The following is a 24,300-nucleotide window of genomic DNA, read 5'->3' as shown; positions in this document are numbered from 1 at the left end:
ACAAACAGACATAACACATTGAATATTTCTTACTGTAAAACATCGTCGCTAAAACATTACCGCCATCTGTTGAGTACACTGTGGTGGGTAGTACGCTGAACAGATGGTGGTAGTGTGCAACCGTCAAACGCAAGGGAATTGACTATGCGCGCCACAGGTGGCGGTACTACCAACTATGATACTTTTAAATTGACCTTTAAATGCTTGTTCGATGAACAACTTGCGAGAGTTATGTCTGTTTGTCTGTGATTATGCTTTAAACTGTTCTAGAAATTTTTAACCTCAATTAATGGAGATCTGAATCCATTTTTTTAGATTTTGAATTAAGTACCTTCAAGTCTTTTTTACCGTGTAAAAAACCGCATTATTTCAAAATTCGTCGTAACAAAAACTGAACAGTATGCATGAAAATATTGTCTGTACTTCTAAAGGGCGATCACCTAGAAAATTTTCGTTCATGATAAAGTTCTTCTGAAGGTAAAGAACTTCCGGATGCTCCGTTCAAATCATTTCGGACGTTTCTCAGAACGCAGCGGTAGTGTGAACACTAAGTTACATAGTTTTACTGATGTTTCACGACAAATTCAACGCTTCGACTTACGTGAACGGAGTTAGGCGCTCATTGGAATTAGGGTACATCACGGCGCAGTGCTGCAAAATCTCGACAATACACGGTGATATTGACAATTCTGCTTCGGTCACTCATTTGAGCTAACAGTCATAGTCAAGGCAAACCATGTCAATTGTCAATGACAATGCTGTCAGTGAAGAACATGTGTAGATTTTTATATTAACTAAACTGCCGGTCATCGCAAGTCAGTCCCATCTACATTTTTATCAATTTTGAGTTAGCATCATTATTCAGTTCATCTTTCTTTGTTTTTTAATATGTGCTTTTGAAAAAAGGTGGTTTGTTCAAGAAAAATGAATAACAATATCAAGTCAAATTGTTCAAGTTTTTCTCCAACCGGAAGCCACTATCTTGAATTTCAAAACGGCCTCAGACATCGATTTCTAGACCTTACACGTCAACCTGACTCCAAAAATACGCATATTGAGGAAGCCGAAGAAACAAAAAAAATTGATTGGAACAAATTTAGAAGTAATAAATTACCGAAAATCGCAACTATCACTTATAACTCTAAGGTTTTCCATCCAGTCGACTGCAGCGGAGGTTACGACTCTTGTCACTTAAAATCGTCACTTCAGTACGACTTTTGTCACCGAAATACGAGTGTGAGAATAAGGTGAGAGTTCACCGGGTTCATCCCAAGTGACTTTTCTCACCTCACTCGCCAGCTGGAATCGTGTGACACGAGTGACTTGAGTCACCTCACTTCATTCGCCACGCAGAATAACCCTGGCATACATGCGGGGCTTATTGTAAGTGAAAGTAACCTCGGAATGGGCGTGACTCTCCAGACATTCTGAAATGCGTTGCTGGATCTGCAATAGAGCCTGACCATAAATGCGACATTGTAGAGAGAGTTTTTCTATAATAACACTGCCGGCCAGTGGGGGTTAGAGGGAATACATACACCCACACACAGTCCAATTTTCGATGTAAACTATAACTTATTTTTCGGACAATTTCATTCGGCGTATGCTATTATAGTTAGGCCTATTTTGCGCGGCGTGTGAGGTGAGGTAACTCGCTCTCACTAGTGAAGTGACAACCTCGGGTGAGGTGACTCTCCGTGCAAATCAAATGGATGGTCATCTCATCCGAGGTGACAATTGTCACTTCACTGTCACCTTACCTCACACGCCGCGCAGAATAGGCCTAAGTAGAACTCTTGTTTTGAGTCTATTCGACCCCGGTCACTTATTGACTGTGAAAACATAATTGGTAATTTCTACCAAATTTTACTGATTGAATAGATTATTAAACGCGATTAAATAAAACTCTTTTAAATACGGGGGCATGAAGAAAAATGAGCGCCAAAACACATAGTTACCGTAGCGTACGCAAATGGAATCGATTTCTTGGCCTTTTTCCATTAAGAAAACATATATTTCATAGAACGTAGTTGGTATTTCAGCGGCAGCCAATTTTAATCCTTTTTGTTCCCAAAATACCCATTATTATTGGTTGGTTTCGCTGCTACAATTTTCAGTAGTGGGTACATATTTCAGAGTTGACATTCGAAGCATACAAATCATTCAGGAATTGGTTGCCTGGTGACTAGGATACCGACTGAGCTAGTTCTTCACTTTCCTTCGGAATGTTCATTTGTGCTTCGGTATGCGCACTTCGAGTATGGCCTACGAAAAAAAAAACATGCGCCGCATAACTAAAGTGCCTCACTTCATTACCTACAGTCTCGTATACTTACGGGCCAGATAATCCTGCCGTGCGAAACCCACATTACAAATGATGCATACGTAAGGCTTTTCTCCCGTATGTTCTCGAATGTGAGTTTGAAGAGACCTTGCCCATTTAAAACTTTTTCCACAGTCAGAACATTGATATTGTTTATCAGATGAGTGCATTTGCCTGTGACGGTTCCGATCGCCCGCCCGGGCGAATGATTTCTTGCATACCTGTATGTTCATAAAATTAGATCTTAACCAATTAAATGCTTGCATATTTGACTTGGTTCAAGAAAGAGACCAATGGGTCTAACCCATATCACTTACCTCACAACTGTATGGTTTTCGCTTCATATGTACGGCGTTGACATGGTTTTGCAAATGTACAATATTCCTAAATGCATTGCCGCATTCTTTGCAGACATATTGCCGGTCCTCGCTGTGGATCTTCAAGTGGTTTCCCAACGCTGACGGTATTCTGAACGATTTGTCACACAAATCACAACTGTAAGGTTTGTTCTCTATTGGTCTTTTGCGACGCTTTTTGGAAGGGCTATCTTCTTCTTTGGTGGGTGCCTTTTCGACAATTTCATTTTCTTGAAGTGATTGCTGAATCTCTCGATTCATTGTTTCTGTTTTGTTGTGAATTAACAAACGATGGCGCCTCAAATCTCGGATTCTAAGGTATGATTCCTGACAAAATTCACAATGGTGCGTTTTTTCGGCATTGTGAAGCTTCATGTGTCCTTTGAGTGTGGTTTGATGGACAAATTTCATGCCACATTGCTCGCACTGATATGCTCTCACGTTCAAGTGGACATCGAGGTGCGCTTTTAGACTCCCTTTGCTTGAGAACGTTTTATTACAAATATCACATGCATACTTTTCTGCATCTCCGTTGTGGATTTTAAGATGCGTTCTAAGGCTGCTGTCGTAGATGAAACTTTTGCCACAAATGTTACACAGGTAGGACCGTTTTCCGGTGTGAGTTAATTCGTGACTTTTCCAATGGTTTCGGTGAACAAATATTTTGTCGCAAAGGCTACATTTGAATTCTTTTCTGGGCTTTTCAGATCGGTTGTGTGATTCCAAGTGGTACTGATATTTGGATGTTTTGGTAAATTTCATTCCACACGTAGCACATTCATGATCACCGAAAGCATGAACATAATCCTTGTGTTTTCGCAGATACCGTTTCGTCTTGAAGGACTTGCCGCATTCATTACATGAAAACTCTTTTACGTCACTATGTAAATATAGATGATTATTCTTGATGGCAAGGGTTCGGAAAATTTTATCGCATACTGGACATTTTAGCTTCTCGTCGTGTTTTTCGGTATTTTTCCCTTCGAACGCTGCTTCCTCTTCCGATGAAGACTCTTCATTCTCTGGATTATATTCCGACGACGATTCTTTATTATCAGCTTTATCACCCAAATGATCCTCATCATCTGGAGGTTCCAAATTAGTCGAATCATTCAAAAGTTCCGAATCTCCAACGAAACAGACTAGTACTTCCGATATGCATTTCGGTTCATCTTTGGGAAGCTTGATAAAGTTCTGTTGGAGATGCTCTTGAGCCTTTTTACATTGCTTTCGGAAAGCATCTATAGTCTCCAACCGTTCCATGCAAATGCTGCATATATTTTCTGGATATCTATCATCTTTCTGAATCTGGAATATTACAATAGGAAACAATAATTAGAATAAAACAAGATGACCCCTACCAATCGCATACCTTGAGCTTCAGCAGCAACAGCTGATCGAAAACATCAAATTTACCACTGTCTTTGGCGTCTTCGAAAATTGGAGTCAAGTGTTGGTCAGAATCGGTTTTCAGACATGTACGACAAGTAAATGCAAGCGATAACTTATCTACGCTAACTTTTTCAAAGTTATCGTCTTTCTTCATGTTATTTGACTTTCAATTAAAACATTACAGAGCTTCCTTGCACCACGGAAAATACTAGAATCTGCTGCAATGAACAAGCAAGCTGATGTTACGAGATGGACCAGCCATGGTCTTGGCCGGCGCACAATAGATACGTTTTCGGGTTTTTTGACCAGAGCTGCCAGGTGGTTTTATAAAAAATCTGTATCCACTCTATTAAAAAATCTGTATTTTCTGTCGATTTTTTTCTTAATTAATCATGTTTTGTTGTTTTATAAATACAGTGCATACAAAATAACCATAAAAAGTGCTTAACCACCTATACGGGCTATCGTACTTACCATACGGGATATAATTGCGCCATTTGTGATATCGTCCGTACTTATTTATAAGAGTGATATGAAGCCGTTTGAAAATGTATGGAGATTTTAGTTTCTATTCATTAAATATCTTCCTGATAAGCAGTTTTAAATGCAAAAAAGTGCACGAGTTCATTACTATTTGATATTTTTAATATATATGAATACAATTAATTACATCATTTGTGTGGTAGTTACACCGAAAAGTCGAGAGATGTCGCCCCGCCAGTGCTGGTAAAATCATTTTTGCAGTATGGAGAATATCAGAAAATCTGCAATTTCTTACGAAATACATTTTCAATGCAAGTAAAATGTTTACGAGTACTTGTATTTGTACCATTTTAATGTGCTCGGGCACTTTTCTTGTATTTAACATACATGCTTATATTGGAAATATTCAATTAATACTGTAAATCCCCATACAATCTCAAATCGTTTACTACCAGCTCCATATGCATCCGAAAGCGGTTGGTCCTCTGGTTGTGAATGCTGTCAAAAACACCATAACAAGATTAATTGTCGATGGAAATTTGATAGGTTCCCGAGCAGAGGGTGAGAACAAAATGAAAACAAGATTTATGTTGTTTTCATTATTCCTGATAACTCAAATTGATTTCATTTTGATGGAGTTGATGGCTAACAGAACAAAAATGAGAGCTAAGTATTACAACGAAACTACCGTGACGGGCGTGACTGCGTTTTCCGTTGGAGGGAGTGAGAGAAGCATAAAAGAAACAGCAACGCCTCGAGTAGATCCCACTGCAAAAAATATGGTTTTTAGCACAACAATTAATTTTGGAGAGAAGGGGGTACGCTGATAAAATCGAGCAAGTTATTTTGTTTTTATAAATTTTGAATTTTTTTTTCTCAAGCATTTTATAAAAATCTGTATAAATCTGTATTGTAATTTAAAAATCTGTGATAAATCTGTATTCTGTATCGGGTCTGTATTAAGATTAAAAAATCTGTATAATACAGATAAATCTGTATAAATGGCAGCGCTGTTTTTGACAGATAATGCATAGGCTAACTGTCAAAAAACCCGAAAACGTATCTATTGTGCGCCGGCCTTTAGCCTGTCTGAAAAGACAAATCCAAAGTAAAAAAAAAAAAAAAGCTGATGTTGTTTATAGCCCGTCCACATTACAGCGTATCCCGCATAAACGCGAACCATAAATTGACCTTACCTAAAATGGTTAAAAATTGATTATAATCCCTGCTAAACTTTAACTGAAATGGTTATGGAACTTTACATGAACGTTTAATGATAAAGTTTCAACCCTATGTATTATGGTTTTTTGGAACTGGACCTTACAAATAATGGGTTGTTAAGAACTATTACCGTTCCAAATTCTTGTTTTCTCCATACATTTTCGGAAAGAGAACTATATTAGAACCTTTTAACTTATGGTTTGAGAACTTTAATGGTAATGGTTATGGTAGTCAGTAAGGTCCACGAATGGTTTTGTAACATCGATCAACTTTATGTGGAATATATCGCGAATTGGTTGCCTGTAATTTACTGATTACCAATTCACGATATATTCCACGTAAAGTTGAGCGATAATACAAAACCATTAATGGACCTTACTGACTACCATAACCATTACCATTAATGTTCTCAAATCATAAGTAAAAACGTTCTTATATTGTTCTCTTTCTGAAAATGTATGGAGAAAACAAGAATTTGGAATGGTAATGGTTCTTAACAACCCATTATTTGTAAGGTCCAGTTCCAAAAAACCATAATACATAAGGTTGAAACTTTATCATTAAACGTTCATGTAAAGTTCCATAACCATTTCAGTTAAAGTTTAGCAGGGATTATAAACAATTTTTAACCATTTTAGGTAATGTCAATTTATGGTTCGCGTTTATGCGGGATATCACGTGATATACGGTGTCTTGCAATGAGCACTCATACATCTAGTTTTCACTGGAAATCCTATGTATGAGTGCTCATTGCAAGACAGCCTATATTACGTGATATAGGCTGTAATGTGAACGGGGTATTAGGCTCTGAACCATTTGGTGGATTATTTTAACTTTTGGTTAAAATTTGACAGATGGAAAGTTATCGATTAACCCTGCTATCCGAGCGCAATGACGTATTAATTGACAAATCCATGTTTCAATCGACCACCGTGACGCTGCAATCGCAGCGGTGATAAGTCCGAAACAATGTGTCAAACTGAATAGGTGAATTCGAGCAAAACTAAAAGCACCGGAACGCTATCTGGTGACGATATTTGGAACTGTCAAAAGAGTGATGAAATTCAAAACATTGGCTGCTGTGTACCTATAGAAAGGTGCATTGTTAAACTAATATTTCCGGGGGAAAATAACAGTGACAATAATAAAGATGGACAACACAGGTAATATAATTAATTTCCCATAGTTTGATATATAATGATTATATTTCTGGAGATTGTTTGGGCTTCAGAAACGTATTTGCTATTATGAACTGCTAGGTTATTTGTTTGGTTTTAGGTTCCGATGTTGCCAATCATGAAAAGGTTCCGATATCGTTTGGAAACGTATTGGATTATGTAGGAGACTCGGTGAGACCTTTACGAGAAGGACAGAATGTGTATGATTCGGGACACATTGTGTGTATTGGATATACTCATAAAACATCCAGCCACTTGAATCTTCAGGCGTATGTTCTCCAAAGTTCGCATCCGGCGGATGTCCCTGACCAACTGGAGCTTAAAATCGGATCGGATCACCATCAGTGGATTATGAAGTGTTCGTGCAAAGCTGGAACAGCACGATGTAAGCATATAGTGGCATGCTTACTTCATCTCTGTCAGTAAGTATATACATTTTCATAACAATCTTGACAATATGCAAGAATTGACAGATAATGTTACTCCCGTCCAATTTTAGATTTGAATTTGTTGAACACATGACATGTACAGATTCTCGACAGGCATGGGGTAAAAGTAAAACGAACATGACGTCTCTTTGGCGTGCAAAACCAGTGGAGGAGCTCTGTTGTGTTCGTAAGCATCCAAAGCTATTTTCAAATGCACCTAATAAAGAAGATCTTCTGCAACAAGCTTTCAACCGAATTCTCCAAGGTAAAGTTGCTGCAGCATGTTGACGACGATATAGATTATAAAGCGTTGCTTCTATTTACAGCATCTCCGAACTCAGCCATCAAGAAGCATATCGATGGGAGAGAACTCAGCTGTCCAATACCCACCTCAGGGCCACTGAATCGTTCAGATCATGGTATTTATGTCTCCCGACATGAATTACATGATATGATCAGCATCAACAGTGAATCACCTTGTTGAACATCCAGAACCGATCTTGAGTTGCTTCCGGAGAACCTAAGACTATTTTACGAAAATGTTGTGGTTAAAGATAAGCAGTCCATACTCGATATTTGTGATGATACCAAAGAACAGCAAAATAATGCTTGGTATTTGCATCGCTCTATCAGAATTACCGCTAGTTCGTGTTATGACCTCTATACCTACACCCGCAACAAAAACGCTGATTGGCACAGGAAAATTCAGCACTACCTAAATCCCAAAGCATTCCGCTCAAAGGCCCTTGACTATGGTAAACGGACTGAAGAACTAGCACTAAACTGCTACAAAAGAAAACGAAATCCTTTGGTGAAAAAATGTGGCTTTGTAGTGTGTCCCAGTAATCCTTGGATTGGCGTTAGTCCAGATGGAATTGACTCTACCTGCAGGCTCCTACTTGAAATCAAATGCCCTACGTCTGGAGAGGACCACGATCTTAATTGGATGGTGAACCAGTGCAAGGCAACGCAGACTTATCTGAAACGAGTGAATTCCTCTTGGGTTTTGAACGGGAAGCACAAATATTTTGCTCAAGTACAAATGTGCATGCATGTCACAGGATGCATGAAGTGCGATTTTATTGTCTATTGTAAGTATGAGGACGACTTTATAATCATTGAAGTCGATTACGATGAAGACTATGTTTCAAATTTAGTAAGTTCATTGAAACAGGTTTATTTTAACCATTTGTTGCAAGAAATTGTAGTTAGAAACGAAAATGTGCGTAATAAAATCAATTAGGGGCAATTTTTAATACTATAGGTACAGATACAAGAGGAAAAAATAAATGATCTGAAGAATCAATTACTAGAAATGATTTATTATTGAATCCTGATTGTTATAGGTTCATATTGTACATGTTTCTTTATTTAAATAGATTACTGCCTCTCAAATAATCTGTGAGCCAATAAATATTGTTACAGTTTAGTTATAGTTTATCTTCCTTTCTTTTTATAAAGTAGCATAATTTCTCGAGTTTAAAAAGTTTTCCGAATGAATATTTAAATCTCAAAATTTATTCTTTTTTATCTTGTCATCATAACAATTACCTTCAAATAGGAGGATTAAGTTTTAAAGTATTTATTTTGAAAATTGTCATATTTTTTCAGCTACTATTAATATCGTTATAACATTTGAATAAAAATACAAGTTTTAACCTTATAATAAGTACCATCCAATCTTCAAAACTTATCGTCTTTTAGAATAGGTGAAGATAAGTTCACCAGTGCGCATATTACGGTCATTATGCTATTAACTAGACCCAATACAGGAGCTTCAACTGTTGATTGCATGATTCCAGAAATTTTTATCCGCTGTATTGCTCTTTCGACATGGATCCTGGATTTTGCAATGCTTTCATTCAGTATAGCATCTCTTTCTGTATGTCGATCAGTTCGCAAAAACGGAGGAATATGAAGACGGATTCCCTTATTGAGGCATTCCTGTTGAATGCTAAAGCCTTTGTCAACCATCAGTTCATCAGTGAAAGCATCAAGCAAGTTTACAAATGTTTGTTCGTCAAAAATTTGTTTGTCAGATGCTTTTCCACTGTATGCTTTACTCACGTAGCTGATGAGTCCACCTGGGGTCACACCAAGAAGAAATTTTATAGTCCTCCTTCCCTTATAATTTGAATAACATGCAATACAACAGTTGATGCATTTAAGAGTAGCAACAGGCATTTCGGTGCAGTCCAGCACACACCTCACTTTTTCAAATTTTCCTCTAAAACATAGTGGTATATTCATAGCTATTTCTTCACGGTCAGGCCAGTGTACAAACTTTTGCAACACTTCCGCTAGAATCTGCAAAAAATAGAAATAAGATTAGTTATTGAAAGAAAAATGTAGTTTTAAGCATATTCTAATCGTGTAAACCGTGTAATCGTAAGGTAAACTACTGTAACAAAATTAATTATCATAATAATGAGCCTGCAAAATGTGTGACGATCCTGCCCCGTTGCCGAGAAGTGAGCTTCTCGGTGAGCTTGTCCGTAGCAACGACACGCATTTTGCACACTCGGTATTCTGAATCTTAATCTCACCTGTATTGTATGACTGAAATAATGTGACACTGTCTAAGTAGCTACGTCAAAAAGAGTAGCAAGAGCAATAAACGAAATGTTTTGCTTTAATTTTGCTAATGTTAATACCGAGGTTAATACAACCCGATCGATGGCTGACATCCTGAACTGCACTTTATACAACTGATCTTCAATTATCTTGACTGAAATACAAATTGAATCCAACTGCTCAAGAGATGCTACTCCAGTCCAGACAATTGCATCTCTATCAGTTTTAATCAAGTTGGTTAACGTAGCTTCCTTTCCTCGTTCAGAAATTCCTCTACTAACAGTTTTTAGGAATGTTGAGTTTTCATTAGTATCTGCATTAGAGTTAGTAACATCGTTGTGTGTAACGCTTGGTTTACATCCATTATCATCTGACACTGTAGTAAAGAATTTATTTTCCACTCCTTCCACATGGTTGGTTTGCATATCATCCTTATTATGATCCGTACGAGACAAAAACGTTGAATTAAATTTATTGTCAACAGAATTTAAATAATCTCTGTCATTTTCTTTAAAATCTCTATTCGTATCTGAATCAGACTGCGTTGACGATGTTGAAGAAAGACGATTCATGAATGTTTCATCATGGGACTGAAGATGATTCTGACTTCGAATAGTTCGTTGTTTAGTTTTTGGTCGGTTGTACGGATTTGGAAGTTGTAACACAGCAGTCGTTGGAAGGTATAAAAATGGACATGCTGTAGGTTTTAGACGTTTTCCTCCTAAAAATAAATCATAGTAAATAGTGAGGAAATTCATAAATAGGTAATTGACCCTATGTACAATTTGGGTCCAATTTTTGACAACACATCACCATGTCTATAATTTACTTGTGCTCTGCACTCAAATGTCAAACATTTTTAATGTAGATTTTTCAGATATTTATTTTTCCTCGTATATTTCGTATTTATTAAAATCTATTAAAATTAGTGAATGACTTAAAAATCTTGTATAGTTCAGTGCTAACATTTGAAAACGGCACAAAAGCCATTTGTAAACAAATGGTTTGTGGGCCCTTTACTCACTACTTGAAGTACACCCACGCGACACAACAGCAACATCGGGTAGGGGAAATTTTCCCCTTCCTGACGATGCTGTTGGTTTGCGTGGGCGTTCTTCGGGTAGCGAGTAAAGGGCCCACAAACCATTTGTTTACAAATGGCTTTTGCGCCGTTTTCAAATGTTAGCACTGAGTTTGTTAACAAAATTGGATCCTTATTGTTTCTAAAACTAAATGTTGTTATTACCTGGTTGATATTCGACGCTTGTGAAATGTCTGCTGCAGATTTTGGAGTACTTCGAAGGAGGCTTCTTTGTTTTTACGGAATGAGTCCATTTTTTCAACATTAATGTATCGCGAGGAAACCGATGCAACTTTATGCCGTTTCCTGCCCGTGCTGTGCACCCAGGAACAAAACATATAGTTCTGCTTCGAGGCATTCTCCATGGAACACTGTATCCATGTTCCGGTACGTTAGTCTCGGCTAGAACAGGAACCTCTTTGACAAAAATTTTAATTTTGCGCTTGCTTTTTGGTGCGATTCCTCGGCTTGGAACTGCGTTAGGTTTGAGGTAGCGAGATGTTACTGATGAAAAATAAATCAATGGATACATTTAGCAATGAATAGTTTAAATGGACTTACTTTGAACGAAATCATTTAATTTAAAATGTTTGTGACAAATCTTCAGCCACTTCGATGACTCGTCAGCTGGAAGACGTAGAACGCAGTTCCATTTAGTTCGCCTTAAGCTAAATGCGGGAGGAATCCTTACAAGTGGCTTAGTTTTCCGGCATCCTGATATACAGCACCCTGGCTTCAACGTTACCTTTTTAATCTGCATTGGCAGAACCGACGGAATACCCGTGGTTTTTAACTTTGTCCGTTTTACTGAATAATAAATGATCATTAAATACAATTTCTAATGTATCAATAAAAACTATCTCACGGAACAGGAAGTCTTCTGGTTTGAAATGGTCACCTCATATTTTATATCCTGGTCTTCCGTTTAATTCCAAGAGCTTTGTCCACTTGCTGAAAACTTTACTACCCTTGTGAGGAACTGGAAATAACTGGCAATTTCCTCTCCTACAACTGAAAACAACACAGTTGTTTTCACGATCACCATTTCGTTCCCTCTGAAAAGAAATCATAACATTGACATTTTTCCATCTTAAAATGCATTAATATCACAATTATCACTTACCATAGCGTAGATAAATAATCTTATTCTTATAATATGTGGATAAAATTGCAAGAAAGCATCAGAATTATCAAATAAAATGTATTTTATTCCACCTTTTACAACGCCGTATGGGGTTTGACAGTTTGTTTACACTTCATCACTTTTTTCTACGCAGCGCCTCCAGCGGCGGATACTTATCGAAAGGGCCTATTCGTCACAATATATTTTGACACCATCCTGGGACAAATCTTTTGTCAGGACCTGTTCTGCAAGGATCTTTCGGATGAAAAAGCACCCTTTTAGTATGCTCTTAAAATTTAGTGCATGTATTTTAAGAATCCTCCGATTTAGTTACCGTCGTTGAGGCCCCATCTCCTACAGCAGCAGATGACGGTGCAAACAGCACCGTCTGTGCTAACTCGTCTACCTTCCTGAGAACCTGAGGATCCTCCGCGTGCAGCCTACGCGTGTGAGCTGTGCCAAAGATGAAAAAAGTTAGTGTTGCAATATATAAATACTTCCGTAGCCAGGAACGTAGTTTATAGATACCTACAAGCAAGAGTTTTGTGACAGGTGAAGCCGGCATTGCAAATGATGCACACGAATGGCCTTTCTCCCGTATGTTGCCGGACATGAGCCCGGAGTGCCTTGGCCAAGTTGAAGCCTCTTCCACAGAAAGAGCACTGGTGTGGTTTCTCGTCCGTATGTGCACGCATGTGAACGTTCCGGTCACCCACCCGAGCGAATGATTTCTTACACACCTGTGTAAGAAAAAAATAGCCATTACAATCTGCAAGTTATGTTTATTTCAAAATAGTTAAGGTGCATGTCTAAGTAGCTCTCTATTCCATTCTTAAAAATCAATGCCGTATCTATTGTGTCTAGATAAACACTTGCAATTGGGTTGTTTAACTTCGAAAAATATACCAATGTTTATACGTCATCTGATAGAGCTTCGTTTTCTGAGCACAACGATATTTTTATTGATCCCGTGGACATTCATCTCGATTTTTAAATCAAGATTTAAATTTTTGATCGTGACACTAAATCCACAGACAAACAGACGTAACTCTTCATTGTGTATCTTCGTTCATGCATTTAACGGTTGATTTGAATATTATCAGTTCCGCGAACTACTCGCCGCAGCGCTGGCATCGGATCACTTTGACGTTTCTATATATTCTATAGAAATTTTATGCAATTTTGTTTACGAGTTAGCGAGCAAGCTTGTTTTCCGCGAGAAGCCAGATAGATGTCGTTACTGAGGTTATATGTTTTGAGATACTATGTTTTCAAGAACAAGTTTTTCAAAGAGTTACGTCTGTTTGTCTGTGCTAAATCTATTCGTTGACATCTCGCTTCCATACAAAGTCCCACCAAGGGGCGCAAAGATGGTGATTTTTGATAATGTAATGGTACTTATTTAAAATAGTTCCAGTGTACCAGAATTGATGAAATTTTAGATTTCGGTTCCATTTTTAACGCAGATAACGAATATGTATTTACCTCAATAACCCTAAACAACCAAATTGATTTGTCAAGACTTGCAATATTTTTCGAAAGAATTTTAGGTTTAAGTCGATATGACTTTCGAAGAAAAAAAAACCATACTTTAATTATGTCACTCTACATTGAGGAAAAAATAACCCCAATCCCCCCTTTCGACACGGTTTCCTAATACCTAATGCATTGCTCGTCACATAATCTTGCCCCCCCCCCTCTCCCTCCCCCCTTAGAGCATGACATAATTTGTGCATCACCCCTACTAGTATAGAGGTAACTCTATGACTAGAAGGTCCCGAAATAGTCGAAATGTAGCACTGGAATTTATACTAGAATTGGGTACGTTAATCGATTTGCTTGGGACCAATAGGCTAGTCAAGTAGTGAGCCAATTTAAAATTGTTAGTTTCGAATTGATTGTTGCTAATACCGAGGCTAATACCCCGTACAGACTATGGCTTATATCACGTAATATATATAACAAATAAGATTTATTATATAAGGGAGCATCCATAAATGACGTAGCATATTTTTGATCAATTTTAGACCCCTCGTAGCGTATTTGGCTATATCCAATACATGTCCGGTCACAAATTCTGAAGCCCCCACCTCCCCCCTCAAATGCTACGTCATTTATGCATGTTCCCTAAGACCACGTAGTCCTACACACAAAACATAAAAACTGTATCAATAAAAATAATTTATTTTCAAATTGAAAGTTTCTCATAATTTGTAGTTTTAACTACGAATATATTCAAAATGAAAGTCACGCTATGAGTTTAAAAAAAAAACTTCTTTCAATTTTGGCTTGTAATTTTAAAAGTTCATTATTTGAAAGAAAAATTGTTCAACTTTCAATAATATGTGTTCATATCAACTTTATGCAACGGCACATTTGTTCACTGTAATTTTGTTAGCACTTGATACATCATCTCGAATGGCATGAAGCTTGCATTACATACACAGTTTCAACACAATCGGACAAGGGGTGCTTCTGTCGAATATGGGCTTTGCGAATCGCTCTTCGCTGCCAGCAGGTAGAGGCATAATTTCCTTCAACACGCATGCATACATGTACAACGTGATTTTATTTGATTTTAGTCAATTTCATTCTCATATGACCAAGCCAGGAAGCTGTAGTGATCGGACCTGCTGGAGGAAGTTATCTACTTCTTGAACACCCTGCGTTTGAACAGCATAAACAACAGCAACTGTAAATTTCTCAAACACTGCTGCTATCTATGTAATGGAGGAGTCCCGCAGGAAACAGATAATGGTCAGTTTGAGGCATCTGTCAGTATGTTGGGTTTGCAGCTTAATTTGAAAGACAAATGGGTGCGTCAATATGGATACATATCATTATGTTAGGTAATGTTAACAATATTTTCCATTGAAAAATAAAAACAGTTATTTAAAAGTTTTGATATTCAGTATACAATAAAAAAGATGACAAAAAGATGATGTTGAAAATGCTTTTATTTAAATTAAACATATTTTATATATAGTTAAATCAAAGTGGCACATATGTCAATATAAGTATACAAAGCTTTTATCACCTTTTATGTTGAAAGTTTAGTTTGAATAAAAAATAATACACTTTTAAATTTAACACTGTCAAGCTTTTGATTTGACAGTTCTACAATTTATTTTGAAAGTTACTTTAAAAAGTAGGGGGCACGTACCTTTTGAACTCCCGCATAAACGCAAACCATCACTTGACCTTACCGATAATGGTTATAAATTGTTTATAATCCCTCCTAAACTTTAACTGAAATGGTTTTGGAACCTTACATGAACGTTTGTGTGATAAAGTTTTAACCTTATGTATTATGGTTTTAAGGAAGCGGACCTTACAAATAATGGGTCGTTAAGAACCATTACCATTCCAAATTCTTGTTTTCTCCATACATTTTCGGAAAGAGAACTATATTAGAACGTTTTTACTTATGGTTTGAGAACATTAATGGTTATGGTTATGATAGTCAGTAAGGTCCATGAATGGTTTTGTATTATCGCTCAACTTTACGTGGAATATATCGTGAATTGGTAATCAGTAATTTACAGGCAACCAATTCGCGATATATTCCACATAAAGTTGATCGATGTTACAAAACCATTCATGGGCCTTACTGACTACCATAACCATAACCATTAATGTTCTCAAACCATAAGTAAAAACGTTCTAATATAGTTCTCTTTCCGAAAATGTATGGAGAAAACAAGAATTTGAAATGGTAATGGTTCTTAACAACCCATTATTTGTAAGGTCCGCTTCCTAAAAACCATAATACATAAGGTTAAAACTTTTAATTTTACCCATGGTTTTTTTAATTTCATTAACGATAATTTTTTGTGTGTACGTTACCATTGCGTACAACCCCATAGGGCTGTCCCTTGTGGTTTTTGTTGGCTCTTTCATTGCCTCGTGCTTTACTGTTTGATACAAACGGTCTGGTCAGAGCAATGAATTAATCATGTTTTGTTGTTTTTGACATCATCCACATCCAGAGGGCCAGTCATTTTCGAATGTATGGGAATGGTAGGAAACCATTTGAAAATGCATGAAAATTTTCAGTTTTTATTCATTATCGTCTTTATGGGCAGTTTTAGATGCACAAAAATTGCACGAGTACATTACTATGGTGATAAGGTAAACACTCGTTTATTTGTTTTCTTCTGTGAAAGCATGTTTAGTCACAAATCGTGGATTTTCTGATATTCTCCATACTGCAAAAATGATTTTCCTACCACTGAAGGGGCGACATCTATCGGATCTTCTACTCAAATCATATAATTAATTGAATAGTGCAGTGCTTTCTCACTCAGCCTACACTAATAAAATTTCAAATATTGTATTGCGCATTTTGCACCAAATTAGGCTCCTGTGCAAAAAATAATTGCACAGTTATATTTTCGCACATCTCAGAAAATTTAAAAATCGACTTATTAGAAAGCAGAAAAAGGTTTAGAACATTACTATATTTAACTTTTATGACCAGTGCGAAAATATTACTTTGTACTTATTTTTAGCGCAGGAGTCTAATCAGGTGTGAAATCCGCAATGTTTATGTGTCCCACACATGATTTTTTGCAATGTGATCTACAATGATATCTATGTGTCGAACACATACTTAATATGTGTACACATAAAAACCATGTGTAACCACACATACTATTCATTTAACTCATAAATTTCATGTGTGCTTCTGGGTGGATTCAGTTTATGTGTGGTCACATGAAAATCATGTGGAATTTCACATCGAAATAAAAATGTGTGGAATTTTATTGGTGTAAGAAGTCAATAGTTTTACCACAGACAAACAGACATAACACATTGAATATTTCTCACTGTAAAACATCGTCGCTAAAACATTACTGCCATCTGTTGAGTACACTGTGGTGGGTAGTACGCTGAACAGATGGCGGTAGGGTGTAAACGTCAAACGCAAGGGAATTGACTATGCGCGCCACCGGTGGCGGTACTACCAACTACTATACTTTTAAATTGACCGTTAAATGCGTGTTCGATGAAGAACTTGCGAGTGTTATGTCTGTTTGTCTGTGGTTTTACGCTCCGCTTTTAGCGCAATTTTAGCGTTGAAATCAGGTAGAGGGGGCGCTCATTCTCTGTGCTGTCACAGAGGTCATTTGCTGGTTGTGTAATATTACGTTGTACGATGTACATCGATTTTGTGAACAAAATTTCATCTGCTTTTTGCTATAACATCATTATTAAGCCGGCGCCGGTGGTGTAGTGGTAAGCGTGACTGCTCTCTCACCCCAATGGGTCTGGGTTCAATCCTAGTCGGGGTCGGTGGGATTTTTCTGGGGCATAAAAATCTCTGGTCACGTCTTCCTTCGGAAAGGAAGTAAAGCCATTGGTTCCGGCCCATGTGTGTGTTGAATGGGTGCGATATCCTACGCAGGTGCTGAAGCTGCCTTCTTGCACATTCGATTGCATGACATGGATGGCAATCGATGTTCGTCGGTGATTGGCACTAGATTGCGGAACAGAGACCAACGTTAAATAAAAGAATGATAACATCAAAGTTGCCCAAAATAAGATGCATGTGTCATCAGACCGTCGATGGTGACCCACGACTCGATGTTTCGTTTCACCGGCATGTTTGCTATGCGAACACCAGTCGAAATGGCGGAGATATCGATATCGATTTCGCATCGTTTCTCTTATGACGTCATAACCGTACCTTTTGAGGGATTTCGAGATTTGTTGACATTTTCTCACACAAATCGTAGAGCCTCAATTCCACTGCTCCCTCCTCCAGCGAGATCCTTGGGCCGTTCGCAATGCTGTTGTATTTTATAAGGACTGTTTCAATTTGAAACTAGAACAGAAACGCACCTCTCGCAATTCTGAGTTGCAGTTTCATTATTCGAGCACTATTTTGCACCAGATTTGCAACTGCTCGACTATTCTGTTTTATTTCTGAGCGAGTTTGAAACACGAATGGAACTCTGTTTCAAATTTCTTTGGATATATTTAAAGATGTTTCGAAGAGCTTTACAAAAAAACTCTATGAACTTCATAAAGAACAGTAAAGTTTATGGAACTTGATGATTGCAAACATCTTTTAGAACTGTGCGTTGCGCTGATCGTGTTGCAGTTTTATTTTTGACAGTTTCAAATTATAAAATTGTCGAGTCGTTTAAAACAATTTGAAACTCAGCATTGCGAACGGGGATATTTTTCCCGTCGACTGAAATCTTGTGCTGATTATCGTGTTCCTCGCAAATTCGTTGCGCCGACGCTATGTCAACAACCTTCACGGACGAGACACTGAGGGATCTGCTGTTCTGGATTCGTATCCCTTCACCCTGTTGTAGACCCAGAATGGTCACACAAAAATTGTGCACTTTGACAAGATCCAGTTTCTTAGGCGTATTCGCAAAACCTTTTCGAAAGGTATTTTCTCGACGGCTCATTGCGAAGTCGTTTGGACACACAGCGACACGGAATGTTTTAAACCTTTCGATTGGTTTACCATTCAAAATTCTCGTTTTCTTCACACATTTTTAGAACGGGAGCTTTCTTAAAAGCTTGTTTTTCTATGGTTCGAGAACTTAAATAATAATGGTGTTGGTAATCTTTTAAATAAATACATACATACTGATTTTTTTTAATATCGGTCAACTTTGTATGGAATACATCACGGGCTACATACCATTAAATAGCAAATACAGTAATAAACAGAAATCGCCCCTCCTCGCATCAGACCTTTAATCGTTCAATCATTTCACATAACCGTAATTCCAAATCAATCTCATTCATCTTTAATAGTACGTGAGAACAACAGAGTTATAACATGTTAAAACAATTATCGACAAGAAAAATACCATAAAAATAGACTTATAAGATGTATGTTTGGGGTGCTAGAAGACCACTGAAAAAGCGCATAGATATCGTACACTGAAAAAAGTTTTCATATAGTTGGGAACGCACATGATATTTTTCCAATAACAAAATTAATGATTTTTATCTGAAATTCACATAGCATTCATATAATCACATGAATTCTATGTGATAAACCACATAAACTTCATTGGACACATAAGGTTCATGTGATTTCGTGGTGCGATTCCCAATTATGAGATCACATGAAAGGTATGTGAAATTCTAATGGATATTTTCCATCGGAAATGTGATTTTTTTTTTTGAGTTTAGAACAATAGAAAAGATTTTCAAAAAGGGGGCTGACCAAACCGATCAATACTGTAGTTTGACTTACCTCGCAGCTGTACGGTTTCCGCTTCAGATGTACCGCGTTGATGTGATTTTTTAAATGTGCGAGTGCCTTGAAAGTATTACCGCATTTAGTGCAGTCGAATTTTCTCTCTTCGCTGTGTATTTTGATATGTTTCGCCAACGATGACGGCACTTTAAACGTTCTGCTACACAAATCACAAGCGTATGGAAAATCATTGGTCTTTTTGGAAAGCTTCTCTTCCATCTTCATTGGAACCATTTCAACAGTGTCTTCGTTTTCCGGCAAAGATTGATCAAACCGTATGCTTACATCTGTCTTGCCGTGCACTATCAAATTATGTCGCCTCAGATCTCGGATTCTCAGAAACGATTCGCTACAGAATTCACAATGGTGCGACTTTTCGGCATTGTGTAGTATCATATGTGACTTTAGCTGGCCTAGTTGGGTGAATTTCTTACCGCACTGCTCACACTGATAAGCCCGAATGTTATTATGGATGGCAAGGTGTAGTTTAAGATTACCTTTCTGTGCGAATTGTTTATTACAAATATTACAAGGATACTTTAGTGTCTCTTCGTGTCTTTTTAGATGCGTTTTAAGGGTACATTCGTAGCGAAAGCTTTTTCCACAAATATTACACAGATAGGATGACGGTTTTTCCGCCAATTCGTGATTCTTGCTATGGGCATACTGAATAAAGGTCTTGTTGCCGTGGCCAACTGGGTGCACCATATTCTTATGTTTTCTCAGATAGCCCCTGGATTTGAAGGACATCTCGCATTCATCACAGGGGAATGCATTCACTTTATTGTGCAAATGTAGATGATTATTTTTGATGGCGACGGTTCGGAAAATTTTATCACATACAGGACATTTTAGCTTACCATTGTCCTTTAAAGGATTTTCTTCGTCTTCCAACGATGATTCTTCACCTTCTGGCTTATATTCTGATGACGATTCTTCACTTTCAAATCCAACATCATTACGATTCTCATTTTCGCTATCTTCTGGAGGTTCAATATTCTTAGAATCGTTCAAAATCTCCGAGTCTTTAACACAGCAGACTTGTAAGTCCGGCTTGATATCTGGAACATTTTCAGGAAGTTTCACAAAGTAATGCTCGAGATACTCTTGAGCTTTTTCGCATTGCTTTCGGAAAGCATCGACAGCCAGTAACCGTTCCATGCAAATACTGCATATATTTGCCGGATAACCATCGTCTTTCGCAATCTAGAAAGTTATACAATTAAGTAATATTAGAATACGAAACGGCCCTATCGCAATTTACATACCTTCAGTTTCAGTAGCGACAACTTATGGAACAAATCAACATATAATTTACCACTGGATTCGGTGTCGTCGAAGATCGAAATCAACTGTTGATCAGAGTCGGTGTTTAGACACGTTCGACAAGTGAATGAAAGCGATAGCTTGTCTACACAAACTGCTTCGAACCGATCCTCGGTCTTCATTGTGTCAATTTATAATTAACTGCATAAATAATACTGGAATAATCGGAAAATGCAAAATCTTTACCAAAGAACAGAACACGAAACAGTGACAATGACAATAAAGTTTGTTGCAAGGTGTCTACATATAGGTGTTCTAATGTGTCAAATTCATGATTCAGCCATGTTGGATTTTTGTATGGAACAGCGACCGAGTTTGTTTATAATTTGCTCTAAAACCACACTTCCCCCCCCCCCCCCCCGCGACCTCCTCGCCTATATAGTGACAAAGCTGTATCACCATTTATATACCCACCATGGTTTGTTGATTATTATGGACACTCTGAAAAATCTTCACGTCCGATCTACCTGAGAACATAGGTGGTTTTCGTTCATCCTACTTTTCACGTAACTTTGACTGGAATACTATGTAGCCAAAAAAAATCAGTTTCATTTATCTACGTGATCAGTCAAGTATATAAGGCATGATTTCCACGTACTACTTACGTGAAAATTGAGTAAAAAATACAGGAAACATTCGTAATTTTTAAGTGATATTCCGTTTCATTCGAAATGCGTTTCACGTCATTTGCACGTGATTTTGGAGTGATAGTAATTGAACGTATTAATAGCAGCAGTCAATATTTTGCAATTTTATCGGGCAGCTATAAATGTTGCGTGTTGCATTTGATATTTATACCTGATCATAAAATTGCAAATTATTGACTGTTTAACAAAATATTTATAAATCTGTTTCAAACTCTGTTTCAAACATTTATTTAAATTATCATTAAAATTATTCTTAACTCTAAACATGTACGAATTTTCAACGCGATGTAGTGATACAGGCTGACTGTCAAAATAATCTATGCTAATTATATTTACCAAACTTAAACGATTCATCGCTTCGTATGCTAAAAAGTGTTCTTGGTATTGGCCTACATCCCACATTTGTACTATTAAATACAATGAATTTTCTAAATACATTATTTCAAGAATCTCATATAAAAGTGTGGTACCGTTTCTGAACATTGTCATGACATTTCCTGTTCGATAATTAGTTCCTTTGTTATTCACACTGCCTGAAAGCATCACTTCATAATCTGTCTGTAGACGCAGAGGCTAACAAGCTCGGAGAAGTATTTTCGTAATCGAATATCGCCCATCTGAAATCCGAATAAATATGACGATGTGCGCGAAATATCTTTATAGCCCAGCTCTTCTAAGCATGCTAAGAACTGATCCTCGGATGCAGTAAGGAGGCTAAAGATACCGAATCCACCTTCTGAAATTATAAACATATAAAAGAAGCTACGTTAGTGACTCATAATCTTAAACAAATAAAGTAAAATAATCAAATTACCGTCCAATACTTTCAGCAAGCTGTCGGGAAATTTTAAATCGTTGAGGAGTTCTTCCGCCAAATTACACTTTGACGCCATATTGATTTTTTGCATACCTGAAAATCACGTAAACCTAGTTTCACTGAAATGTCAAAGTCGGAAACTCACTAACACAGACACACTAAATATGTTCACGTGAAAATACGGTAGATTTCACTAACATTTTTAGTGAACATGACGTGTGATGCAGGTCAAAGTGACTAACGTCACGTAACATTTGAGGTTTTCTAAAATCAGAGCAGCTACGAGATATTTCACGTAAATCGGACGTGAAAATTTTTCAGAGTGGATGATAAATGACAGAACGATTGAAAAATAATACAAAAGGGCGTATTTCTGGAAATCGGATTCTGATGGAAAAAGAAATTACAATGTTCGAAAATTGTTGATCGTCCAATTTTCGAAAAGGTGTTTGCCAAAATTAATTCCTTGTCGTTCATAAATTAGCCTGGTATAGAATAGCAGGTTTATTTAACTGTTTAATGACTTGCAGCAAGTCCTTATAAATATAGCGACTATACCAAGAACCTCTCCAGATTAGAAGGAACACTCGCCGAGCCTTGACCACAGCCTAGAGGGAAAAAATATTGTGAGGGTATCCGCATTTCATCAGAATCTGATGTCATTTTCATTGTTACCATTTTAGACTTGGTAATTTTATAGTAAGCCTCGTTGAAGTCTGGTATACGGCGCAATCCAGCATCTGAAGACGCATGGTCAAGTAAGCGATTGTGAAGTATTTTTCACGGTACATAAAATAGTTCAAAGCAGACCCGAAAAAAAAATTACAATAAAATTTTCAGTGGAAACAATGCTCTAACATTAATATTTATTGTAATTGTAATTGTAATTGTAATTGTTCAGTGCATAGGCTGTGCCTTCCGCTAAGAAGGCTTATCTAGGGACCAACCCCCTAGTCTATACACCTCCCTAATAAAAAATAACCATAAACGAACGATAACCCAAATCATTGAACTATTCCATTAATGGTTTGGATGATACCCAGAACACGTCGTTAAGCAAATTAACCATACAATTTTTATTAGGGCTACTGTCCTTCCCGTTGCACTCGTCAGCTCGTGCGATACTCTAGACACACATGGGTGGTCGTATCCGGGTCCTCCCCTGGGTACCCGCATAAGCGCGAACCATAAATTGACCTTACCGATAATGGTTATAAATTGTTTATAATCCCTGCTAAACTTCAACTGAAATGGTTATGGAACTTTACATGAACGTTTAATGATAAAGTTTTAACCTTAAGTATTATAGTTTTTTGGAAGTGGACCTTACAAATAATGGGTTGTTAAGAACCATTACCATTCCAAATTCTTGTTTTCTCCATACATTTTCGGAAAGAAAACTTTACTAAAACCTTTTAACTTATGGTTTAAGAACATTAATGGTAATGGTTATGGTAACCAGTAAGGTCCATGAATGGTTTTGTAACATCGATCAACTTTATGTGGAATATATCGCGAATTGGTTGCCTGTAAATTACTGATTACCAATTCACGATATATTTCACGTAAAGTTGAGCGATAATACAAAACCATTAATGGACCTTACTGACTACCATAACCATAACCATTAATGTTCTCAAACCATAAGTAAAAACGTTCTAATATAGTTCTCTTTCCGAAAATGTATGGAGAAAACAAGAATTTGGAATGGTAATGGTTCTTAACAACCCATTATTTGTAAGGTCCGCTTCCAGAAAACCATAACACATAAGGTTAAAACTTTATCACACAAACGTTCATGTAAGGTTCCATAACCATTTCAGTTGAAGTTTAGCAGGGATTATAAACAATTTATAACCATTATCGGTAAGGTCATGTGATGGTTCGCGTTTATGCGGGTAGGCTCGTGTCCGTCCAGGTTCTGGTACATTAACTTATCTATATGCATGGTAATTATACTTTTAAAACTCACCTTTTGATTATAATGTCGAAAATGCTGAAACTAAATAAAGGTTAGCGATCCATATAAGGTGTGTGCTGCGACGGAGTAGTAATTGAAGGAAATGAGGTTCTGATGTGAAGTATAGGTAATTCTAAAATAGGTAAATCAATTAATCATT

The 24,300-nt window shown here is 37.2% G+C and overlaps 2 protein-coding genes across 2 annotated transcripts; one reads left to right on the top strand and one right to left on the bottom strand.

Annotated features, from left to right (window-relative positions):
* Positions 1-2,185: 2,185 nt before the first annotated feature.
* On the bottom strand, positions 2,186-20,890 carry LOC135705017 (zinc finger protein 728-like). Its single transcript, XM_065226567.1, has 7 exons — positions 20,659-20,890; positions 19,388-20,596; positions 12,692-12,899; positions 12,494-12,612; positions 2,641-3,987; positions 2,337-2,544; positions 2,186-2,265 (listed from the first exon to the last, which is right to left on the bottom strand). The coding sequence occupies exons 1-7, from the start codon at positions 20,836-20,838 to the stop codon at positions 2,186-2,188; spliced, it is 3,351 nt and encodes a 1,116-aa protein (XP_065082639.1). The 5' UTR covers positions 20,839-20,890.
* Positions 6,926-7,865, top strand: LOC135705007 (uncharacterized). The gene is made up of 4 exons (XM_065226557.1): positions 6,926-6,938; positions 7,054-7,375; positions 7,453-7,646; positions 7,708-7,865. The coding sequence occupies exons 1-4, from the start codon at positions 6,926-6,928 to the stop codon at positions 7,863-7,865; spliced, it is 687 nt and encodes a 228-aa protein (XP_065082629.1).
* Positions 20,891-24,300: the final 3,410 nt, after the last annotated feature.

The sequence above is a fragment of the Ochlerotatus camptorhynchus genome, unplaced genomic scaffold, assembly GCF_037179485.1.
Source record: "Ochlerotatus camptorhynchus isolate MF236.1 unplaced genomic scaffold, CSIRO-AGI_Acam_v1.1 ptg000256l, whole genome shotgun sequence".
In the NCBI taxonomy this organism is placed as follows: domain Eukaryota; kingdom Metazoa; phylum Arthropoda; class Insecta; order Diptera; family Culicidae; genus Ochlerotatus; species Ochlerotatus camptorhynchus.
The sequence above is the reverse complement of the archived record's forward strand: the minus strand, read 5'-3'. Positions and strand labels throughout refer to the sequence as shown.